This window comes from Balaenoptera musculus, chromosome Y, assembly GCF_009873245.2.
Source record: "Balaenoptera musculus isolate JJ_BM4_2016_0621 chromosome Y, mBalMus1.pri.v3, whole genome shotgun sequence".
Lineage (NCBI taxonomy): Eukaryota > Metazoa > Chordata > Mammalia > Artiodactyla > Balaenopteridae > Balaenoptera > Balaenoptera musculus.
Genome location: NC_045807.1, coordinates 151,968 through 178,205, shown reverse-complemented (window position 1 = coordinate 178,205; position 26,238 = coordinate 151,968). Strand labels below are relative to the sequence as shown.

General features: G+C 33.5%; 1 protein-coding gene across 8 annotated transcripts in view; it reads left to right on the top strand.

The window, feature by feature from the left end:
* Nucleotides 1–26,238, top strand: part of LOC118889450 (lysine-specific demethylase 6A-like) — a 161,951-nt gene that overhangs the window by 56,130 nt on the left and 79,583 nt on the right. For 7 of the 8 annotated variants that reach the window (XR_005018535.1, XR_005018536.1, XM_036841206.1 and 4 more), the window contains 4 exons: nt 5,531–5,589; nt 7,980–8,100; nt 16,383–16,437; nt 18,969–19,003. Coding sequence is in view for 6 of the 8 variants with exons in the window: in XM_036841206.1 (XP_036697101.1) it covers nt 5,531–5,589; nt 7,980–8,100; nt 16,383–16,437; nt 18,969–19,003 (270 nt within the window). In the remaining 2 variants the exon portion in view is untranslated. The remainder of the gene's footprint in view (nt 1–5,530; nt 5,590–7,979; nt 8,101–16,382; nt 16,438–18,968; nt 19,004–26,238) is intronic. The other variant, XM_036841207.1, reaches the window with a different exon arrangement.

The window sequence follows — 26,238 nt, the reverse complement described above, 5'->3', positions numbered from 1 at the left end:
TTTGTCTTGTGTTCCCGAAATATTCTAAGGTTCATGGGCCTACCAGGAAGTGACCTTCCTTACTTCTCTGATAAGGTATGGAACTCTATTAGGCAGGTTCAGGCCAATTTTTCCAAAGGTAGCTTTGTAAGCAGTAGCTCCTTAGTTCCTTCAAGCTCTTGGATCATATGTGATTCAGTGCACATACCATTCTCAGACATTCCAGTCAGAGCCTTGGTGTTATAATCAGTGTTTCCAGTAGAGTCCTTTACAAGGAAAAGAGATTCTTTTTGAATTTATGCAAATAATTATATTCTCATTAAAAATAAGAATACTCAGTTTTCAAATTGTAGAAGAGCAGGTAGGGAGAAAAAGTAACTATTGTATCTTTGTTCACAAAGAATTACTTTACAAATTTACTTAATTATACATAGATTAAGAGAAAAATGTTTTCTTAAATCTTGAATACAAACATTTAAACACCAACAGTGTTTCAAATAAACTCATCAGAAATTATAATGGTCTTAATCAATTTATTCAAAGCCATGAAATTAATTCTTGTTCAGCTTTTTCTTGGGCTAGCAGTTTTATGACTCCATTATCTTCTTCCTTACTTTTGGAAATACTTACACTTGAGACATGGTCTCAAAATTACTCCTGGATGCCACCACAAAGCATTCCTGCCTCTAGCTGATTATAAACACTTTCTAAGAAGAATCAAAGTGAAATAATAACTGTGTCCTAAAGTTCTGATTAGAGTTCATTTGATAAGGAAAGTTATTTCTATGCATATATCTTAAGATAATAACTGGACAACGAGGGCATTGGCCAAATGATTCATGGAATATCCGTATAGCAATCCTTCCAGTGCACCTGATTGTACACTTTCCTTGGAAGAAGTAACAGTCATTTGTGCAATTATATAGCGATTCATTAGCTGTGTCCATTGGTTTGTCTAGATGGTCAGGGACGTGGAAGAAGGATGGTTGAAAATTGTTCTGAAGAAAATTTGGGGAAAAGCCATTTGTACCTCTCTGAATGAGGGAAAAAACATAAAGGTATTTGTGTTACATGCGAAATACTTGCCAGAGGGTCACCTCAGCTGAGGATCATTTTAATAATCAAGTGGATATAATGACTGGTTATGTGAATAACAGTCAGCCTGTTTTCCTGGCCAACCCTGTGATCACGCAGAGGGCTAATGAATAATGTGGACACAGTGGCAACCATAGAGGCTTTGCATGGTCTCAGCAACATGGATTTCATTCACCAAGGCTGTTCTGTGTATGACCACCACTGAGTGTCCAGTTTGTGAGCAGCAGAGATCAACACTGAGTTCCCCATATGGCACCATTTTCTGGAAAGATCAGTAAGCTATCTGATGATAAATTGATTACCTTGGAAAGAACAGCACTTTGTTATTACTGGAATAGACATGAAACATTGTGTAAATTTATGGTGTACAACATAGTTTTTAAAAATATAGTTATTTATTTGGCTGCGTTGGGTCTTAGTTGCGGCACGTGGGACCTTCATTGCGGCACGCGGCATATTTAGTTGCAGCATTGGGGGATCTTTTTGTTGTTGTTGTTGCAGCATGTGGGATCTTTATTTGTGGCATTCGAATTCTTAGCTGGGGCATGTGGGATCTAGTTCCCTGACCAGGGATGGAACCCCTACCCCCTGCATTGAGAGCGTGGAGTCTTAGCCACTGGACCACGAGGGAAGTCCCCCAACATAATGATTTGATACATTTCACATATACATATATATATACATACATGTCTGTGTTTACCTTATATAGCTACAGTTTTTTCTGTGAGAAGTTTTAAAATCTAATTTCTCAGTGACATTTCAAATATATACTACAGAATTGTTGATTATAGGAATTACATCCCTAGAATTTACTTACTTTATTATTGGAAGTTTGTACCTCTTTACTGCCTTCACGTAGTTACTTTCTCTCTCCTCTGGCAAACACCAACCTGTTTGTTCTGTTTCTGTGAGCTTGTTTAAAAAAATTCCACTTGTAAGTGAGGTCATGCAATATGTGTCTTTCTCTGTGTGAATTGTTTCACCTAACATAATACCTTCAAGATCCATCCATGTTGTAGAAAATTGGAAAGTTTTCTTCTACTTTTTTTTTAATAACCTTTTTTTTAAAAAAAATTACTTGTTTTTTTTGTTTACTTTTGGCTGTGTTGGGTCTTTGTTGCTGTGTGCGGGCTTTCTCTGGTTGTGGCGAGTGGGGGGCTACTCTTCATTGTGGTGCGCGGGCTTCTCATTGCAGTGGCTTCTCTTCTTGTGGAGCATGGACTCTAGGCATGCAGTCTTCAGTAGTTGTCTCACGTGGGCTCAGTAGTTGTGGCTCACGAGGTCTAGAGCGCAGGCTCAGTAGTTGTGGCACACGGGCCTAGTTGCTCCATGGCATGTGGGATCTTCCCAGACCAGGGCTCAAGCCTGTGTCCCCTGCATTGACAGGCAGATTCTTAACCACTGCGCCACCAGGGATGTCCCCTCTTCATCTTCCTCTTTTTTTTTTTTTTTTTAATAAACTTGTAAAAATATAAAAACTGTTGTTAGACCTGCAACTATGCATTAAAAAGACCATGAGTCCAGTTTGGATGCTGTACCATTGCTTCCTGATCGTAGCTACAGTATATATACTTACAAATACATCATTGTTTTCCCTTTTCTTTGAAAAGTTAGCAAATTTCCTTGGTGTCTTTCTCATTTTCCTTAAGAAATTTGTTATTTTATCTTGAGAGTAGGTGTGCCACAGGTAGTACTGGGGTGCTTGTGTAACAGACACTTCCTTGTTCACAGAGATCCCAAGGAATACATAATTGTCAAACTCCATTGATTCTCAGAGCTAGGTGATCCTTGGGGTGGCAGCCTTAAAAACTGGGGCACTAGATATGTGGTCCAAACGCTTTGTTTTCGCTCCCCAGGGAGAAGCTTGGAGTTGGAGGTTATCTCAGGATTTTAAGAGGGGGTATGGTGGGAGTGGGGCTTACTGTGAGAGTGTGTCTTAGCCTTTCCCACCCATTTCAGTTTTTTCCATTGCCCAGTGTGTAGGAGATGCTCAGTTTGTGGATTTCGCTCAGGGAGTTAATCCATGTAGTTTTATATGTGCTCTGATGCTAGCAGTAGGAAAAGCCAGCAGCCCTCCTATCCCTTCATCCTGGTGACATTCAGTCACTTTTTTTTTCTCTTCTAGCTGAGCTGTGTATCTTGCAGGTTCTTAGCTCCCCGATCAGGGATTGAATCTGGGCCTTTGGCAGTGAAAGCACGGAGTCCCAGCCACGTCCCCCCCACCCCCCACCCCTGCCCTGTTAATACAAACACATTGTATATAGGTTGATGGTAAACCACATGAAACTATAATTTCTTTTATTTTAAGGTATTTTTAAAAAAGCATTTATTTTATTTATTTATTTTTGGCTGCGTAGGGTGTTTGTTGCTGTGCGCGGGCTTTCTCTAGTTGCGGTGAGCGGGGGCTACTCTTCATTGTGATGTGCGGGCTTCTGAGGTGGCTTCTCTTGTTGCGGAGCACAGGCTCTAGGCGCATGTGGGCTCCGCGGTTGTGGCTCATGGACGCCAGATTACAGGCTCAGTAGTTGTGGCGCACGGGCTTAGTTGCTCCGCGACATGTGGGATCTTCCCGGACTAGGGCTTGAACCTGTGTCCCCTGCATTGGCAGGCAGTGTTAACCACGTGCCACCAGGGAAGCCCTATAATTTCTTAATTAGGGTTTGTGATAGACACTGACACAGACTAGGCATATTTCAGAGATATTAGGGGTTCACCCAGACCACTGCAATCAAGCAAATACTGCAGTAAATTGAGTCACACTAATTTTTTTGTTTCCTAATGCTTAAAAAAAGTTGAATTTACACTGTACTGTAGTCTTATTGAGTGTGCAGTAACGTCAAAAAAACAATGTACATACCTTTATTTAAAAATACACTGTAAATCAACTATACTTCAATAAAAATAAAATAAATCAATTCAGCGTAGCAAAAAATAAAATCAAACAAAGATAAGTAGTTTAACAGTAAAATAAAAAAATAAAAATACTTAGTTCAGACATAATCCTCTTGTTGGTGGAGGGTCTTACCTTGATGTTGATGGCTACTAACCAATCAGGGTGATGGTTGCTAAAGTTAGGATGGGTGTGGCAGTTTTTTAAAGTAACTCCACAATGAAGTTTGCCACATTGATTGACTCTTTCCTTTCACAAGGAGTTTCTCAGTAATATGTAATGCTGTTTGATAGCATGATGTTTTACCCACAGTAGAACTTTCAAAATTACAGTCAGTTTTCTCAGACTGCTAGTGCTTTATCAACTAAGTTTATGTAATATTCTAAATTCTTTTCTGTTATTTCAGCAGTCTTCACAGCATTTTCACCAAAGTAGTTTCCATCTCAAGAAACAGCATTCTTTGTTCAGGCATAAGGAGCAACTTCTCATCTGTTCAAGTTTTATCGTGAATTACAACAATTCAGTCACATCTTTAGGCTCTTCTTCTAAATTCTGGTTCTCTTGCTATTTCCAACTCATCTGCAGGTATTTCCTGAACTGAAGCCTTGAACTCCTCAAAGTCATCCATGAGGGTTGGAATCAGTTTCTTCCAAACTCCTGTTAATGTTTTGAGCTCTTTCCATGAATCTTCAATGTTCTTTATGACATCTGGAAAATTCCTCCTTTTCTGTAGGATGTCTTTTCATGTTTTTAATTGTTTCTTTTGCTTTGTAGAAGTTTGCAAGTTTGACATAGTCCTATTTGTTGACTTCCGATTTTGCTGTTTGTGTTTTTTGTGTCATATCCAAAAAACATTGCCAAGACCAAGGTCAAGGAGCTTCTTTTCTGTATTTTCTTCCAGGAAATTTCATGGTATCAGACCTTATGTTTAAATCTTTTATCCATTTTGAGTTAATATTTACGAGTAAGATAGGACTACAATTTTAGTATTTTGCATGGGCTTATCCATTTTCCCCAGCATCAGTTTTAAAGAGGTGAAGAGTCTGTCCTCTTACAGTTGGGCATTCTTGGCTCCCTGTGAAATATTAGTTGACCATAAATGTGGGGGTTTAATTCTGGTCTCTTTATTCTGTTCCATTGGTCTATGTGCTAATATTTTTATACCAGTTACCATACTGTTTTTCTTAGTGTAGCTTTGTAGTATAGTTTGCTGTCAGGTAATGTGATACCTTCACCTTTGTTCTTCACTCTCTGGATTGCTTTGGCTATTTGGGAACTTTGTGGTTTCACAGAAATTGTAGGAGTTAAAAAAAATTATTTTCATTGTGGGCTTGATTAAAAGGAACTGAAAATATTTCTCCAAGTTGTTTGGCTTCTGCATTATGTGTCGGCTCATGACTTCATTGTTTCTTTTAATCATATTGTAAGATAGGATAGAATTTTTAGAACTAAAGAACATTTTATGTATTATGTTTCTACTTAATAACATAAAGTAGACATAAAAGCTTTTAAATGGCGCTTTTTTTTTTTTTTTTTTTTTTTTTTTTTTTTTTTTTTTTTAAACAGAATGCTGCCTTTTTATATGGCCTTGGTTTGGTTTACTTCTATTACAATGCATTTCACTGGTAAGTTGACTTACATCAGATGTTTTCCCACTTTGTGTGTGTGTGTGTGTGTGTGTGTATGAGAAACACATAAAATATTTTAATGTCAGTAAACTCTCATTTCATTAGTTGTGTATTACCTTTGTAGGTTCAAATCAAGTCCAGCCCTCATTCCCTCCACTCAGCACATTTGCAAACACCTTCTGATACCCAGTAACTAGTAACTTGATTATGAACTCTCAATTTCCCACAATAGGAATAATGATACCTCCTTCAGTGTTGAGGATTAACTATGATAGTAATGTGTATGATTTTGTAAACAGTAAAGTATAGGAAACTTTTTTGGTTTTGTCCTTTTTTTTTTTCATTTAAGTGCTATGAGAATTCAAAGGAAGGCGAGTGAGTACACCACCTGTGTTTGCAACCATGTCCTGTAGGTCATTCCTAATATTAATAGACTCCTTAAGTATACACTGACCAGTATTTGATATGGTTTCCCAAATGTGAATGAATATTCAGTTTTTAGTTGTATGACTTTTCGTGTATATTATTTTTCTTACTCCTTGGCTTTTTGGGAAATTGTTTATGCCATGTTCAGAAGTACTGCATTGTTTGTTACATGAACTTGTAGGTTATAGATGTTACAACTTCATTTTATGAACTGTGTATTTCTTTGAGAGATTTTAAACTTAAGTCAACTTACCTTTTGTATTGAATGAGGACAATTTTAAGGTCTCTATGAATTTCCTGAAAATCCTATTCACAGAACTCACTATTCTGAACTTTTAGAACTAAAAAAGATCTTAGAGATCATTTTGTTTTAATTTTAAAATTTTGTTGATGGGGTAAATAAGATGTGTTATTTTTATTTAGTGTTACTTGAACTATTTAGTAGTGGAAGCAGGTCTCATGTTCAGGACTCTAGTCTAATAATTGAAAGCATATTCCATACTTAGAAAAAAGAAAGATTTTCTTTCTTCTTTTTTTTTTGAACGACACTATCACTGGCATTGGGTCATGGACTTGTGATCACTTACAAATGAGAAGAGGACAGATGGTTACGGAAACCAGTAATAGGAGTTATAAAGTTTGTAGGGAGATGTATTTAGAAATAAGGTTTTAAGTTTTTCTAAATGGAATAATTTATTGTACTTTGCCTTATGTCAAGATGGAAAAATGGATATTTAAAAATCATTATTTGCAGTTGTTGTGCAAATAGATAGTCATTTCAGCTAGCCAGAACAAATTTAGGTGAAATCCAGTATAAGGCTGGGAACAAAGAACTGTACATTTTAGATACAGAGAAGTGTGACTCACATTGAACAGTTTTCATGTAGTTACAACTTTTGAACCCCCTTAGATTGAAGATAGGAATGTACAATCAGGAAGGAGATAAGTCTATAGATTGAAAATATTAATTGCTTGATATGTGTGTGACAGTGTTAAGTTAGTTGTGTGAAAGATGATTTTAAATTTTAATAACTCATCTGTAAATGATATCTCTATATTTCCCAGAGAAAATTTTCCTTTCAGAATACTTGTTTTTGCAATAAATGTGTGTATATACCACAGCATTTGACAAGTAGGATCTTAACTGAAGTAACTTACTAAAGACATGTGGTGTGTTGCTTGGTACTAAATTGTGATATGACTGTTATCTGCATCTTTCTATAATAAAAAGAGAATTGACTTTGGAAACATTTACAGTCCTAGATAGTGACCTCTGAGGTTTTTAGAGTATAGAATAATTGAAATTCAAAATAGACTTTTTTCTTTTTTTTCTGTCTCTTCCAAGCACTTAAATATATTCAGAGTATATCCAGCATATCTGGATATTCTCCACTGATACTAAGGACCTGTTAAAAAGACAATAATCAAGACAGAATAGAATTAGGACAAAAGTAGGCAAATGAAGGCTGAAGTAGATGATAGAAGTCAGAAGCAGTCCTGTAAACACGGGTCCTTGATTTATGATAGAGGTGGCACTGCTTTCTCTACAGTAGGAATCCCATATGGAAAAGATAAATATTAACCCCTATCTGAATCACGTCATACTTAAAATAGGTTCCAAGCTGAATGTAAACCAAAATGAGGCAGGTAAAAGTAAGGCTTCTAACAGTGGATATATATGGAGCAGTATAGAACCAAGGTTAACACTCTTAACCTTTTTGCCATTTTAAAAGCTTTCTTACTGTCTTCTTCTCTAAGTTGATTCAGAGAATGTTAAATTGTTTATTTACGTTGAAAATATTATTAAATATTTAAATATTGCCAAATAATTTGAGGAAGGTAAAGTTACCTTTTTACATTCATAGTGTTTTTATAAAGTTATAATTTGTTTTATTGTATTTTTTGTACTTCCAAAGCAAATACAGTTAATCTTACAGTTTCTTATGTCTGTATTCTTCAAGGGCAATTAAAGCATTTCAGGAGGTGCTTTATGTTGATCCCAGCTTTTGTCGAGCCAAGGAAATTCATTTACGACTTGGGCTTATGTTCAAAGTGAACACAGACTATGAATCTAGTTTAAAGGTAGGTGGTTGGGGCTTTTCCTAGAAATGCACTATTTCATTTGTGTGTGTGTGTGTAGAGTGTGGGGGTTAAATGTTAAGAATATAGAGGAATACTGGAAGTTATATTACTGCTATTGAATGAATTTAGGATATGAACTTAAAAAGGAAAAAAAGGATTGGATTTCGGGATACAAGGCAGACATGGTGCTAAGATACGCAGAAGAACTTTTAAGTGCTTTAGATTTTTGTTTTTGGTTTGTCTTTTTACAAAATGTAAATATTGATGTTTGTGATAAGGAGACACTGGAGGTTTTTATTTCATTTTTGAGTATGTAAAACACTCTCCAATATGTGACTGGCACTGTAGAGATGAAGAGGTCGTTAGTTATGCTGTGTCTGTGATCTAATTATTGACTGTTCTTTCCTGTGGTTCTGATGAAATCTGCCCATTTTTAATAGCATGGTATGTGTCATGGCAAAATTATTTAATAGATTTGTTATCTTTTAAGGCTTGTGGACTGCTAGTTGGTGAACATAAACATCATTGGAAAAGAATGGTACATTATTGTTAAATACTTTGATTGTAATGGAAATTTGATTTGTCATTACTTAACATTTTTAGGAGTTTCTGGGTTTGTGCTATCATTTTATGTTTTCCAAGGGTCTTTAATGAGAATGAGGCTTCCCTATATATCAGAAGAATGGCTCTTTGAAAGAATTCAAGTTTCTGGAGAAAAAAGGTTTTGAGAATTTATGACTATTTAGAATGTTTGCTCTTTTCCTTATAGATGTGAATTGTAGAGTATATTGATTACAGAGGTGGTGTGCGTATGTGTGTGTCACATACTCTGAACTCATTAACAAGGAAAATGCTAAATAAAGGCTACTTAAAAACTGATGCGATTGCAGGTCCCCTAAACTGCCAGCCTCAAGCTTAGTGATTCGGAAGAGGTCATTGAACTCAGAAAACAGTTTTATTTATGGTTATGGTTTATTTACAGTGAAAGAAAATAGATAAAAATTTTCAAAGGAAAAAGACACTAAAAACAGAGTCAAAAGTGCAAAAGTCCACTTGTCCTGTCTCATTGCAGTCATATCGATAACACTTAATTCTCCCTGAAATGATGTTTAGTTACATGCAGGGAGTATTCCCAAGCCTTTCCAGGGTTTTGTTCTTTTCCATGAAATGTGTATATGTGTATAATATTGACATTTGGTAATGTAGAAAGGGAGAGAGCCACCTGACTGACCTTAGTTTTAGTTGCTTAATCACCAGCCACTTTAGACATCAAACTGTAATGTTGTTAGAATGAATTATCTTGATGACCCAAGGTCCTAGGTATACAAAGGTACACTTGCAAGGCAGGATATTCTAAAGGTTTAGAGATTTCTCTCTCAGGAGTTGGTCAAGGCTAGAGCTTTTTTTTTGAATAGGCAGGGTTTCAACAACCCAGACCAGCTGAGTTAATTCCTTTCTGCACTCTGTATTCATTCAGTTCCTTAATTCTTTCAGGTTTTAAAATATTAAGTGCCTCAAACTATCTCTGCATTTTATGGGTTTATATAGGAGTGATACTGAGGGCACATAGAAACTCAACCAAGAACATTAAAAACCATTGCAAGTGGACTGTAAAGAATTTAGATCACACACTGGTCAAGAGATCAGTGTAGCTGAGGAATAAGTCCAGAGTTAAACGCACTTGGTGCAGAGAATGGGATTAGGTTTATCAGTTATTTGTTAAGATTAGAAGAGAGTTTATGAAACTGTATACTGTGAGGTGTCAGTGGATTTAAAATGTAAAGAAAGTACAGTTTTGGCACCTTGTAGATTTTAACCCCTTCTTTCATTTATACATTCACAGTGTATAAATTAGCCTATCAAAAATGTTAACATGTCATATGGCAGAAAATAAGTTAAATGTGGTGTAATTTTTTTGTAATGTAGTTGTTATCATATAGCAGCATTTTAGGTGTTTTCTGAAAATATGTTGGAGGGCAAAAGAAAATTGTCAATATGTAAAATAGCCTTTAATTAGGCAGAGCAGAGTTCGATAACATTCATTGGTTTGTTGCAAGTGTTTTGGCTTACTCTGGCATAATGGAAACAGTGTTGTATCCAGTTTTATTTGTTTAGGCTTAGGTAAAGAGTAACAGACCTTCAAAGGATGTTGATTTTAGCAGAAAATTTTGGGGCATGCAGTTTTCTTTTTCTTTCTTTGTGCCATTTCCCCCTTATTTTAAACTCTGATAACTCTGATTTCGTTGTATGAAAGAATGTTAGGATGTTTTTGACATTAATATTTCTTTTTTAATGAAGTATAGTTGATATACAGTATTATATTGGAAAGAATGTTAAGATGTTTTTGACATTAATGTTAGGATGTTTTTGACATTAATATTTCTTTTAATTCTTTTAATATTCTTTGACATTAATATTTCTTTTTTAATGAAGTATAGTTGATATGCAGTATTATATTAGTTTCAGGTGTACACCATAGTGATGCAGTATTTTTACAGATTATACTCCATTAAAAGTCTTTACAAGATAATGGCTATAATTCCCTGTGCTGTGCAATATAGCCTTGTTGCTTGTCTCTTAATCCCACACCCCTAATACGCCGATGCCCCCAGTCTCTCTTCCCACTGGTAACCACTAGTTTGTTTCCTATATCTGTGAGTCTCTTTCTGTTTTGATATATACATTTGTTTATATAATTTTTTAGATCCCATATGTAAGTGATATCATATGGAATTTGTCTTTCTCTTTCTGACTTAACTTCCTTTAGTATGATAATCCCCAGGTCCACTCATGTTGCTGCAGTTGGCATATTTCATTCTTTTTGATGGCTGAGTAACATTCCACTGTGTATATGCACCACGTCTTTTTTATCCATTCATCTGTCGATGGGCATTTAGGTTGCTTCCAAGTCCTGGCTGTTGTAAATAGTGCTGCTGTGAACATTGGGGTGCATGTGTCTTTTTGAATTAGAGTATTCTCAGGATATATGCCCAGGAGTAGGATTGACTGCTGGGTCATATGGTAGCTCTGTTTTCAGTTTTTTGAAGGAACCTCCGTACAGTGGTTTCACCAGTTCACATTCCCACCAACAGTGTAGGAGAGTTCTGTTTTCTCACATCCTCACCAACACTTGTTTTTTGTAGTTTTTTGATGATAATCATTTTGACAGATGTGAGGTGATAGCTTGTTGTTTCAGTTTGCATTTCTCTAATAATTAGTGATGATGAGCATCTTTTCATGTGCCTGTTAGCCATCTTTATGTCCTCTTTGGGAAAATGTCTGTTCAGGTCTTCTGCCCATTTTTAAATTTCTTTTTTTTTTTGCAGGGGGATGTTCAGTTATATGAGCTGTTTATATAGTCTGGATATTAACCCCTGGTTGGTCATATTGTTTGCAGATTCCATAGGTTGTCTTCCACCCCACAACCCCTGTCTCTGGCACTTAGTAATCTGCTCTTTATATCTATGAGCTTGATTTTTTTTTAAATTATTTTTTAATTGTTTATTTTTAAAATTCCACGTAAATGTGAGATCCTTTGGTATTTGGCTTTCTCTGTCTGATGTATTTCACTGGGCCTAATACCTTCTAAGTGTATGCATGTTGCTTCAAATGGCAAAGTTTCATTCTTTTTTTATGGCTAAGTAATTACACGTATATACATACACTCCCATACACACACACATACACTCACATACACACATGCATGCACACCACATCTTCTTTAACCATTCATTTGTTGATGGATACTAGGTCACTTCCATATTTTGGCTATTGTAAATAATGCTGCTGTGAACATTGTGGTGCATGTATCTTTTTGAATTCGTGGTTTTGGTTTTTTTGGATACATATCTAGGAGTGGAAATACTGGGTCATATGGTATTCTGTTTTTAATTCTTTGAGGAATCTCCATACTGTTTTTCATAGTGGCTACGCCAGTTTACATTCCCACCAACAGTGCCCAAGGGTTCCCTTTTGTCCACATCCTCACTAACATTTGTTATTTGTTGCCTTTTTCATAGTACACATTCTGACAGGTGATACTTAATTGTGATTTGGATTTGCATCTCCCTAATGATTCATGATGTACATTGTCTTTTCATGTGCCTGTTGGCCATCTGTATGTTTTTAGAAAAATGTCTGTGCACGTCTTCTGTCCAGTTTTTAATCAAACTGAAAATGGGGTTTTTTGCTGTTGAGTTGTATAAGTTCTTTATACATTTTGGATATTAACTGTGTATCAGATACATGATTTGCAACTGTATCCCATTCAGTACACTGCCTTTTAATTTTGTTGATGGTTTTCTTTGCTGTGGAGAGGCTTTTTAGTTGGATGTAGTCCCACTTGCTTATTTTTCACTTTTGTTACCTTTGCTTTTGCTGTCAGGATCTGGTGTCAAGATTTGCAGAATTATTGCTGTTTGAAAATATTTATCATTTTATGTTGTTTGGGGTTTGAAACAGTAAAAGCATTAATTTTCCTGCTGCTTTCAAAAGTTTGTGGACTTTTTTTTGTTTTAGGATCTTGAATACTGAGAGAGAAAATGTAGGCTGGGCAATTCGAATTATACAAATCTCTCTGCTTTTTTAGAGTTTTAGTGTAATAGTAATACTGAAATACTGTCATCTCTTTTAAGATCAGTTTATTTCCTTTGATGACTCATTTAGGAAAGGTCTGTTTTCTCACATAACATTTTAATATGTTTTCAAGGTCAGTTAGACTTAAAAATGTACTACAGTACAAAGTGGAACTGTTATGCTGCTCTTTCTGTTAGAGGAAAGCTGTTATTAAATATATTTTGTTTTAAATAATATACATATTTAAAAATAGTTTTGTCTTGGCTCTGGTAGCACAATAAGGATATGTATTTGGCTTTGCAGGATAGATGAAAATGAAAGCAGTATTCAGACTGTTCAAATGTTAGATATGCCTGAGTAAAAAAGGTTTTTTCCCCCGTTTTGGTTGTATTATTAACTTAAAATTTTCAGATCGTAGTAAATTTTCATGCAATTAAAAAAAAAAGCTAGAGTCACAGATCTAGAAAACAAACCTATGGTTACCAAGGGGGAAGGGAGAAAGGGATGGATTGGGAGATTGGGATTGACATATACATAGTACTATAAATAAAATAGGTAACTAATAAGGACCTACTGTATAGCACAGGGAACTCTACGCAGTACTCTGTAATGGCCTATATGGGAAAATAATTTAAAACAGAGTGGATATATGTATATGTATAACTGATTAATTTTGTTGTATACCTGAAACTAACACAACATTGTAAATCAGCTATACTCCAATAAAACTAAAAAAAAAAAAAAGTACAGGGAATTCACATATACCCATCAGACAATTTCATTCAGTGGTAATATTTTGCATAACTATAATATCTTATTACAACCAGGATTGGACATTATCATAAAGTCCAAAACTTTTGTTTTTTGTAGCATTGTATCCTTTGCATCATTTTGTGCATTTTTGACTCTGTTTATAGAAAGAATAATGCATTTGCTATTTAAGGGCCACATGCATTTTAATAAATTAATCCATTTCAGAATATGTTTTAAGTAAGTTTTTAAAATGTACTTCATATAGGCTAGCATAAATTTTTTCTAGTATTGTTTTTTAATTATTGTGCAGAAATACACACTACATGATACTGTTTTCAACATTCAACTGTATCAGTTAAAATATACAATTTAGTGGCATTGATAATATTCACAGTGTTGTATAACCATCATCACTATCCATTTCCCAGAATTTTCAGTAACATGTAAAAACTTCTGTTCACATTAAACAATAATTTCCATTCCTTTTCCCCCCTCTAGGTTCTGATACCCTTCTGTTCTAATTTCTGTTTCTATGAACTTGACAGTTTTAGGTACCTGATACAAATGGAATCATATGTTATTGTGTCTGGCTTATTGCACTTAGCTTAATGTTTCTAGGATTCATCCATGTTCTAGCATATATAAGGCTTCCTTTTTATGGTAAATAATATTCAATTGTATGTATATAACACAATTTTTTCATTTATTCATCTGTTGATGGACTTGCAGGTTTTTCTATATTTTGGCAGTTGTGAAGAATACTGTTATGAACGTTCACGTATGAGTGTTTTTTTGACTCTGTTTTTTCAGTTCTTTTGGAAATATACCTAGAAATCTAATTGCTGAATTGTATCATATATTTAACTTTGTGAGGATTGCTATGCTTTTCTCACTGCCTGCACATTATACATTCTTATCAGCAGTGCACTAGGATTCCAGAATCTCTACGTCCTTGCCAAAACCTCTTTTCCATTTCTTAAAAAAGTAATAACCATCCTCATGGAAGTGAATTGATACTGCCTTTGGTTTTTTCACTTGCATCTTTTCCTGTGCATTTGTCTTCTTTGGAGAAATGTACACCAAAGTCCTTTGCCCAGATTTGAATTCCATTCTTTGATTTCTTCTTGTTGAGTTATAGGTGTCTTTATATAGTCTGGATATTAATCCCTGATGAGAGCCATAATTTCAAATATTTTCTCCCAGTAATAGTTTTTTTTTGATGCATAATAGTTTTTAATTTTTAAGAATCCTAGTCTTCTTTTTTCTTTTGTTGCCTGTGCCTTTGGTGTCCAAGAAATCATTGCCAAAACCTTTGTCATGAAAATCTTTTCCTGTATTTTCTTCTAAGAGTTTTATAGTTTAATTCCTCATGTTTATGTGGAAGATAACAGTCTACCTTCATTCTTTTCCACGTGGCTATTTCACAGCTACCATTTGTTGAAAAGGTTGTCCTATGTATGGTGTGTGAGCATAATAGGCTGTGTGTACCACCTACAGTGTTCTTTCCAATGATTCTTTTTATAGCCATTCTTTTGTTACAATATCAGATAGCAAGCATTAATTTTGTTGTTAGTTACAGCTATTTGAGGAAGCATAGTTATGTACTCAATGATCCCACATTGATTCTCCATAGAAGTATGATTCTTAAAACTTGCTGAAGAAGATTTCTTTTCACGAACAAGGCAGTGTTTAGACTACATGTCCAACTTGGCATTTTAAGTGTCAGTATGTCTATCATATGAATTGTAGATAGGAATGACATTTATGTAGTTGATTGTTTAATGACTTGTCCTTTGGTTACCTAATGGTATTATAGTTGATTATTTTAATTGTTGAATAATTAATGGAGACTGAAAATTGAACGTACATTTGTGGGAATAGTTTGTAGGATAGTTGATGGGGGCTTGCTTATTCCTGTTTCATTTAAGTTAAAAAATATTTTATTACCTGTTTTCTCTGCTTAAGTAGTTTATAACTCTGACATTTACATTGATAATTAATAGAGGTCATTTGTTATTCAGTGTTTTTCAATGACAGCTAGTGTTTTCATGTTTTAATGTTATCTGTGTTTTTAGTAATAAGTCTCTGTAGACAGACACGAGTGAGTTATTAAATATAATATCTAATATATATATTAATTATACATTATGTTTTCTATTTACTGTCATATTAACTAATACTGGTTAGTAACTAATTTCTTAGTAATGATCTGTTAGTGTTTATATATATTAATATACATCTAACATCTATCTATAGACAATTATATATATTTACATTCTGCATACACTTATTTGATACAAGTAGGATGTTTTAATATTTTATGAATGATTCTACATGCTTTACACACAATTTACATACCTTTTAAAAGAACCAACTATATTTCAGAGATGAATTTCAACATGGGTTATGGTTTTTAAATATCTTGAAATATACTGCTATTGAAGAAGGAATAAGCCTATATGACTTATTCTTTAGGAGATATCTAATAGTATTGTTTCATTTCTAAAGTCTAGATCTCATTTTAAGATAATCACTGATGTTTTAAAAGATGATACCATTGGGCTTTATAGATTTTTGTATGGTGAATTGAAACGCATAGAATTTAAACATTTCTATAACTTAATTTTTCTCTTTACTTGAATACTGAAATATTTTTCTTTTTTTAACCTAATAAAAATAGACAGAGGATAAGTAGGTAAAGTAGTAGTTTTTAGCAGTAGTAGTAGCTTTCCCCCCACATCCTCCCTTCTTAACTATCCTATGGAAATACTTTGATAACACTTTGTTTCCACAATAGATTTTGAATCATAGTAATTTTATTTGGTTGGCTATTATGTTTTAGTTATATAACATGGTTTCATTATACATGTTAGACTGATAAAGACTGAAATATAAAAGTTGACTTTATGTATCTCTAAATTTAGCACATTAATGTCTTCACTTTTTTCTTACAGCATTTTCAGTTAGCTTTGATTGACTCTAATCCCTGTACTTTGTCCAGTGTTGAAAGTAAGTATTTCCACATACAATAGTTTTTTGTCTTTTTGAGGAACAGAATATCCATGAAACGTTTCAAATTATGACCATGAATACCTTTTCAGATACTCTGTATCTTTGTTTCTGTTGGTTTTTGAGAACAAGAATGGGAGAACACAAGCCTGATTCAGAGACTTTAAGATAGTTGATCAGCATAATCACTTGATAACTGTAGAAATCCCTGTTTTCTCACAGAGCACTAACATATAGTGATTGCTTACCTTTTGCTAGATATTATTGGTGGTAGGCATTACTATCTTGTAGTGTCTGTTTTTAACCCATAAATTATTTCTCTTGTTTCTTTTAATGTCTTTGAGACTTTACATATTCCACAGGCCATGACTGGTCTTTGAATCTCATAGCCTCTGCTTATGAAATTGGGAAGATCAAAGTATTCAAAATAAAGTTAAAAAAAAAAAAGAATGGAAAACGTATTTTTGTTTATGAGTAACTTACACATGTACAGTTTCTTCATTGTTTATACATATTGTTTTTCGAGTTAGAAAGAGGTATGTATCCAGTTAATATTTTTGAAAACAATTAGATGATATAAAACTTTCATTATATGATTGTCCTTCATGATAGCATGTATTCTTAATATTCTGAAAATAACGTTTCTAATGAAGTTCAAATTTCAAGATCCTTTTGGCAATGTTGCCAGTATTTTAGTACATATGTTTGAAAATCTCCGTGTTGAGTATTTTCCTAGTTGTATATTTATGGTCCTCTTTCAACTTATATTTAAGAATGAAATCGGAGATTTTCACTTTTTGAAAGATGACACTGTCACCTTATGGGATTGTGAGGCCAGAGACATGGGACCCGAGATTGAATTGGTAGGAAGTTCACATGGTGTTAGGGTGCCAGTTAGATAATCGTTTCTTTCTTGTTACTTATTAGATGGATATGAAGATGAGAAGAATGGGATTTAGATTCCCTAATAAATTTCTCCTTATTTCTGTCAGATAATGGAGATGAAATTTCTATTAACTGGATTTGAGGTTATGTTGGGAAAGGGCAGTGAGGAGAAAGAAAATCACTTAACCTACTAAAATAAAGAGGTTGTTTTTATATATGAGACTAGAAAAAATTTGTGAATTGTATTTTGTTTATTTAGTTATTATCTTGTGATAGACTTTTCCTTTTCTCTGAAGAGGATGTTTTTATTCATAGGAGGTTTGTTAACTTGTAATGTGTAACCAGTTAGGGAGAGCAGTGACTTTGTACCCAAAATTTATTTGATTTTAGAGTTAATTACAAAATTTTAGGACAATTTTTCTCTGTTATGTGCAGGAAATTATGGATATCTAGGGCAGTGTTTGCTAATCTGGATGTGGAGAAGTTATTAGAAAGCTAAGGAGTTTATTAAAGGAGATAGCTTTTCAAGCCTTTAATAACACAGGATCACTAAATCACAGTTTTTAAGAGCTGAGCTTAAGAATTGGTAGTTTTTTAATGCTTCCTAGAGAGAATATAATCTTCAGGCCATTTGCTGAGAGAGAATTAAAGATAAGGATGGCGTGGGAGGAGAAGGAAAGGACAGGAAAATAAACATCTTGTTACTTATGAGAATTTCATGATTCCTTTAAGACGTTTCTGGAAAGTAATCCTCATTTTATGTTCTCTGTAAAATTTTGAAAGCTTCTTCTAGTTACAGCCTAAAACAAAACATGAAAAGAGATTTGTTATTGACACATAAACCCCATAGAATTTAAATAGCTAGAATTTAGTTGTAATTATTGTGATTTTGTTTTATTGATCCTTACAGTTTTCATTGAATCTTTCATGTTCTGGTAATTGCAAACTGAGCAACAGGAAGAGCGTGGGGGGGGGGGGCGGGAAGAAGGGGCAAACGTGTTGTACCTTTATCTGATTTATCAGATATACTTAGTTTATAATTTTGATTTTTAGGTGGTGGTACGACTTTTTTTTCTTCTTTAAGTAAAAGTCACTAAATTCTGAATATCTAGAACAAAGTCATTTCTTGTGTGTGGTTTTACTAATACTGTTTCAATCTATGACTTTTTAAAAAATGTTTAAATAGATTTACTCTGAAGAAAAATGTGTGTATGTTTAAAAACATGTCTTTATTTAATAGCTTTACTATATTTTTAAGGTGAACATTTTGAATATCATGTTTTAGGATATATACATTTGAAAGGCTATGTTTATTTAATATTGCTGATTTAAATTTAGTATACTTATTTACTGTTGATGTTTAATGTTTTTAATGTATTTCAGTGTGTTTTCTTAGAATTAAAAATAAGTAGATTAAATTTTTATTTAATAATGGCTTTTAATTGTGTTTTCTTAGCATGCTCATGATCTTTATAGATTTATTTGTACATTGTTCTATTAAAAACAAAAGTTGCACTTCTAAATCAAATTTGTGATCCATTTCTTTAGCATTTCCTTATGTTTTAAATGTTGTATAATCTCTGTTTTCACTCATTACCTTAAACTTAGCTGTATTGTAATTAATTCTTTTCCATGATCTGTTGTAGTTCAGTTTCATATTGCCCACTTGTATGAAACCCAGGTAAGTGTTTTAATTTACTTTACTGAAAACAAGAACAAAATCCTTATCCATACTTTAAGTGAAATAAAAATTATATAAGACAGTTTCATACTTTACACTTTCATACTTAAAATGAAATAATTATCAGTAAATTTTAGTTCAGTTTTGAGTATAAACTCCTGCATATATTTAATATTTTAAACTCATTAAATGTGTTTGAAATTTTGATTAGTGATAAAACCAAACAAGAGACATGAAGGAATTTGAGGTTTGTATTTGAGAATGAGTATAGTTTTGGTAACCATTTTCAACTCACTGTGATTTAATAAATTTCCAGAACACTCTCTGGCTGTACACTAGGAATTGTCAGTTAATGCAGTTTGCCTCTAAATTGAGTCATCTGCGTGGTTTGAAATGACTTTACTTAAGAAGTGTTCTACCATCCTGATGTCAGTATGTATATTTTTCCAAAATATTTTTGCCTGTTTGAAATCTGATATTGTCTTAGAATAATTGCTTCTGGTTTTCTGTAATATCGAAGTGTCTTTAAAACATCTTATTTGTAACACAAAGTATAGTCACCTTTTAATGGTACTATCATAACTTCAACATTGGCTTTAAAAACTGTTTCAGTTTAACTTTGTAATATTTTGTGCATAGCATATTTTGTTTGGCTGTTAGATTAAAAACTGTAGTATCATATAAATTTACAGTCTGTGGTCAGAAATCAGGAAGTTGCTAGGAGGCTGAAAAAAGTACATAGAGTTTATCAATAGTATGAGTAGTTGAAGATTTAAGATTGTATTTCAGTTATAACATGCATTTAATAGCAGCTTTTCAGGGGTGAAAAAGCACTTGTTATGTAGTAAACATTTGTGAGGTCTATTCTTTTGTTTTTAGTCCAAGTATAAATTAATGGGGTGAGGGTAGATACTATGCAAATTTATACCAAACAAGGAAAGATGCTGGCATCTTCCTTTGTTCATATTATAAATGGATGTAGTAAGATAGTTTGAGATCATTTAAGTGTCAAGTTCCCAAACCCTGCTTATGGGTTAGCCATTTTGGGGAGCTTTAAAAAAATTGACATCAGGTTTCTATACCCTGTCCATCTTCCCTTACTCCCCAGAAAACACCCCCGAAATTTCCATATTTTCTGAATCAGAGTTGATATCAAGGTAGGATATTCTGGTAATCTGCTAATTTCTATTTTATAACATGAATGGCAGCCTTCTTATATCTATTGTTATAGATAAAAATTCTTACCTCCTGGTCTGAGTCTTTGTTAAGTATAGAGCTTTTATTCATTAGTTTTTTTCTTTTTCCCCCTTAATCTTTTGATGTAGGGAAAGTGATTTTACGTATATTCAATCTTTAGCTGGCCCAGCAAATCTGCAGGTTCCTTACTGCAGGTAAGATAAGAATCTGCAATACAGAACCTGGGGATTCACACAGCCGACCCTACTAAACTGTTTCTGTAAGGTATCTTGAGCGGATTTTGGTATCCTCAGGTGTCATGGAACCAATCTCCACAAATACCGAGGGATTACTATGTTATGACAATTTGGTATTTTCGGATGTTAAAACTATCTTAATTTCATTACAATTTTCAAAGAAGGAAAAGAATATATATTAAACCCAAGTAATCAATTAAGTTATAGACCTTTCCCATTTGAATTTTTAAAAATTAGATTGTGGTGTTATTAAATTTTATAGTTGATGGCACTTTAATAGAATGGGGGCATGAAGTATAAACTGAGATATTCTTAGAAAGGAAAATATGAGTAGTATACTTACATTTGGTATCTACAAGAATTCTTCATTTCAGTGAATATCTTTTTCTTGTTAATCCAAGATAGTTCTCCCATTGTAAAAAACATTCTACTTATAGTTGATTATAGTTTCATAAAATAATTTGAGTAAAATATAATTTTCTATGTAGGTCTTTTTGATTTTTCTAATTTTCACCTATACATAAAAGTTCTTATTTATAAATACTCTATTTGTCATATTTTTACAGTTTTATCTTCCTGAAAGATGATAATTTTGTTTTCTGAAATTTGATAGGGTTATTATTTACTGTTTTAAAATCATTAATTTATTGAGATGGTTTCTGAGGGTTTTTAAATGAAAACAGAATTTTACCCTTATTCTGGTATTCTCATGAGTCCTACTGATTTTTTTCCAACTCCTTGTTTTGAAATAATTGTAAATTCACAGGAAGTAGCAAATATGCACAGAAGATACAGTGTACCTTTCACCTCATCTCTTCTTCAAGTGTTTACATCTTCTGTAATTGTAATACAGTATTGAGATGGGAAATTGACATTGGCACACTATGTATATATAATTGTATGCTGTTTCATTGTATATGTAGACTGCTGATGAAGGTGAGAGTAGACTACCTGGTATTTGCTGGAGTAGAGAACTTACTGTCTTAAAGTTTTCTGACTTGTTTGGCTGCCACTTTTACTGATCTTTTACCTGTATAGATCAGTCTTTTCTTGAAGATTTTTCTCTTTATAGTTGTTGGTATTTCCAAGTTTGGCTTCTCCAGAACTTAGTAAGGAATTTAGGAGGCAAAAGAAAACAACAAACCAACGAACAAAAACCAAAATCAAAAAAACCAAAACCCCAACTAAACAAATTTAAAAAATATATATTTACTGCTGTATTTTTCCTTGAGTTCAAAGATCAATGAATGGTTTACTTTTTTCCATATTTTTCCGATATTACATATAAAACAAGCAAACAAAGTTTGGAGTGATTTTAACTGGATTTAGTGGGAGAAATAAAAGTCTGTTTTCTACACCTAGTGTGGAATTGGAAATTAATGTCAGTCTTTCAAATTATAATGCAACCTTGTAGTCCTGAAGTAAATATACTAGATTGAGGTTTATTATTGTTAAATATTACTATAGTTCTAGTTTGTTAATGTTACATACACGTTTTCTGTGTCTTTGTTCATGAGATAGGTTTTTACCTTTTTGTTCTGCCCTTTGGAGATTTTAGAATGATGATTATACTGTTTTACAAAAGTGCTTTGGAAATGTTACCTTATTTTTGTATTCTCTGGAAGAGTTTGTGTTACATATTGTTACTATATTTCTTCTCATAATGTTTTGAAAAATTTAATGTCTAAGCCATTTAGGACTGGATTTTTCATAATTGAAAGAGTTTTGATTATGGATACATTTGAAAAGTGGTATTTGTCACTACTTTAGGAGAGAGTTGTAGATTTTTATTTTGATTCAGTTCTGTTTTAGGGAAGAGAATTTTTTTGATTTCGTCTTAATTATTGGCATGAATTGGTTCATAATATTTTCTTATAAAGTGTGTAAAGATCTGTGGTGAGCACCTTTATTTATTGGTCTTGCCAGGGTTTGTCAAATGTAGTAACCTTTCATATGCTTCTGTTACGTGATTGCTTTCTATTAATTGCTGCTCTCTTACTACTTTCTTTGGGTTTAATTTAGTCAGTGTTATTTTTTATTAATTTTTGACATACATAGGTGATTGATTTTTAGTTTTAAAAACAATGTGAATTAAAGTATTTTTTCTCCAAACATGATTTGATGCATTCTAAAAACTTGCTATGTCATGTACTTCTTATTTCAAAATATTTTCTAATTTCACCTGTGATTTGTTATTTTGTTTGACCTGTGGTTATGTAATGTGTTGAATAACGTATACAACTACAACGATGAAAGAATTTTCTGATTATGTTTTTGGTATTGAGTTCCATCTTAAATTTTTTGTTTACCCTTTTGTTATTTAAATAAGTTGGAATTTTTTAGATTGCTTTTGGGCCATGGTATCATCGGTCTTGGTTAATGATTCATTTTTTTTTTATTAGAAAGAAACGTGTATTTTGTTGTTCTTGGGTATACTGTGGTTAAGTTATGTAGACTTGGTTGTGTTCAGGTTTTCCTATATCCTTTTCAACTTTTTAATTTAAAAATTCTTGCTTATCCATTAAATCCGTTCTTGAAGAAGTATGTATGGTAATAGTATTAAACATGATTATGTGTGTTAGTGTGCCCTGATTTTCGACTACAACTTTTCCTCCTTTTTTTTTTAAATGAATGTTTTCAATGGGTATGGAATTTTGTTTTTATTCCCACAGTTTGAAATTTATGTTCCACTCTTGTTAAGCTTTATTGTTTCTTGATTTGAAGTCTCATGATTCCCTTGTTGATTCTTAGAAGGTGAAGCTTTCCTTCACCCTGATTTTTAATTTTCTGCTGATTACTTAAAATTTTTTCTTTGTATTTAGTTTCGTGCTGTTTTGCTACCATGATCCTAATTCTTTATGGTTTTCTGTTTGTGGTTTCTTGTATTTCTTGAATCTGTACCATGTTCTCCTTTATGTTATGCAGGGAGGTTATTTCTTCAAAAACTACTTTTGCCCAATTATCTTTTTTCATTTAAGTGTCCAAGTACATGTACATTACAGATTTCCACTGTCTTTTCTATTTTTCTCTGTATTTTCTACTTCTTTTTCTCTCTCTTTATCTGTATTTTCTTCTGGTTTATTTTTCAGGTCACTTATCTTCTCATTTTCTGTATCAAATCTGCAGTTAAGCCACCACTGAGTTCTTAATTTTAATTATTCTCTTTTTTTCCTAAAATTTCTGATGGATTTTTACATAGTTCTTCATTCTGGGCTGAAATTATTCATCATTTATTTTCTCGAACATACTAATCTTAGTTATTTGAAAGTCATTGATAATTCTGATATCTGAATCTCCTGTTGCCTTTGACCATTTGGTATTTACAAAATTTTTCTTAATTTTTTTACTTAATTTTTACTTAATTTTTTACTTAATTTTTTCTCTCCTTTGTTTTTACTCCTTTACAATTTGCTTTGAATTATTTACTGAATGCCAGCCTACATGTATGAAAACATACAGAGATCATTTTAACTTCTGGGCTTGTTTCAGTTTTCCTTTTTTTCCCCTGGCCAATTCTTAGACTGGGGAAAGATCACCATAATCCAGTGAGGCAATAATGTGATCTAAAAATGGTCTTCTTGTATTACAAGGCCTTGTATGATTTTAGATTTTAGTTCACCCTTTATCAAGGTTATAGTAATTTTGAGATTTACCTACATACTTGGGATGTATTTGACAGGACCTGTTGCCATGCTCAACTAGAAATGTTATGGTTCCCCAGTGCCGTAAAGGGAAAGGTGGGTGCTTTGTCATACTCTTCTTTGTTGGGTTTCTTTCTATGCTTGTATAAGTAGCCCTCCATGAGAAAGATGGAGGACATTTCCTTAAATTTATGGAGATTTTTTGGTATCCCATTTTAAATGGGATAAGTTTCTGTAACAATAGAAAGTTGTTTTCTTCTGGGAAAAGAGACAGTAATCATGCAGTGTGATGAATATTACGTGGAAAATAAAATAGGTCAGTGAGATCGAGTGCTTTACAGGGAGATATCAAGGATAACTCAGATGTCTGTCACTTGGGAAGAAGTTGAAAAAAATACGGTATATTTTGTACTATCTAGTGTAATCATTCATATGTTAATGGAATGAGGAATATTCATTATTGTGTATCCTTTGGGAGGATATCATATATATTTTTAAGTGCATAGAGGAAAATGAAGCAATGTGTCGGGTATACTGTAACTTATTTGGACATATGTGTGTGTTATTATTTGAAAAAGCCAAAGGATAAATCATTAGAAGTTTTAATAACTGCTTATCCACAAGAAGATGACAGAAACAGTGTGATTAAATAGAAGTTAATATAGTGTACCTCTCTCAACTTATACTTTGTTGTTGTGTGCTGGTCTAAGTCAGTAAAAACTCTTGTGGCTGGCTGGACCTGCCCTTCCAGTTCTTACTGTGATTGCCTGTCACCCTTGGGACCACACAGTAAGATCACAAGAAGAGAGAAGGGAAGAGCATGAAGAGTTCTGCTTTTATTGGAATCAAAGGAGGGTTTCAAGATTTCACTTTTTATTGGTGAGTTTAAAACATATGAGCCAGGGGGCTTCCCTGGTGGCACAGTGGTTGAGAATCTGCCTGCCAATGCAGGGGACACGGGTTCGAGCCCTGGTCTGGGAGGATCCCACATGCCGCGGAGCAACTAGGCCCGTGAGCCACAACTACTGAGCCTGCGCGTCTGGGGCCTGTGCTCCCCAACAAGAGAGGCCACAATAGCGAGAGGCTCGCGCACCACGATGAAGAGTGGCCCCCGCTTGCCGCAACTGGAGAAAGCCCTTGCACAGAAACGAAGACCCAGCACAGCCATAAATAAATAAAAATAAATAAAGAATAGACTTGCACCAGAGTGATCTTTAAAAAAAAAACAAAAACAAAAACAAAACATTTGAGCAGGAATTTAAAGCTCAGGAAGAGAAAAATGTGCAGCCTAAAGGATAAGTTATCTAAGTCAGCTATGATTTCTAATACAGAGTTGGGGGGGGGAGGCGGTGCATGCGTGGCAGACAGCCTGGTTCTTTATCTAGTCACATAGCTGGCAGTGTGTTTATTCAGATTAGCCAGCTTTCTAGTGGCTATTTCAGAGCAAAGCTTACGTCAGGCACTTGTGTTATAAAAAAGAAAAACCATCTGTAAGGGCTTAAATTTGTGTGAGTTTTAGAGTCTGTGGATTTTTTACATCGTTATCAGAAGGAAATTTTTAAAAGGCCAAAAAGTCAATAGTAGAATTTAAAAAATACCACCATTTGTGGTTATTTCTTGCAGAAAAGGGAAACTGAAATCAACTCTAACATTTTCTTCTATGTGCTGGTTTAAGAAGAGGGGACAAAGGAAAAACCTTGGAATGGATAGGGGACAGGATAAATAACATAGATTGTGTAGTAAAATTTTAAGACTTTAGAGTGGGCGGGAGGTTAAGGGAAGGCAAAGGAAATCCTATAAATTAAAAGATTTTTAAGAGACATAACCAGATTCAATGGTTGGACCTTGTTTGGGTCCTGAGTTAAGCCAACCATAAAAAGGCAGCTAGGAGAAAGTTGTGTGAGAAATTTTGATACACAGTGGTAATTTAATATTAAGTAATTATTGTCATTTTTTAAGGGCCATGTACTTAGGTTTTAGAATACATAATTATGTATATTAAGGGATATATACTAATGTATTTATGGATATAACAATGATAATGTCTAGGATTTCCTTCAAAATTATCAAATGTGGGTAATTGAAATGATTTAATAGTTTTAAGGAGGTGACGAGTACTTAGAACTTTGTTATGTTTTCTGTACTTTCTGCACTATAATGT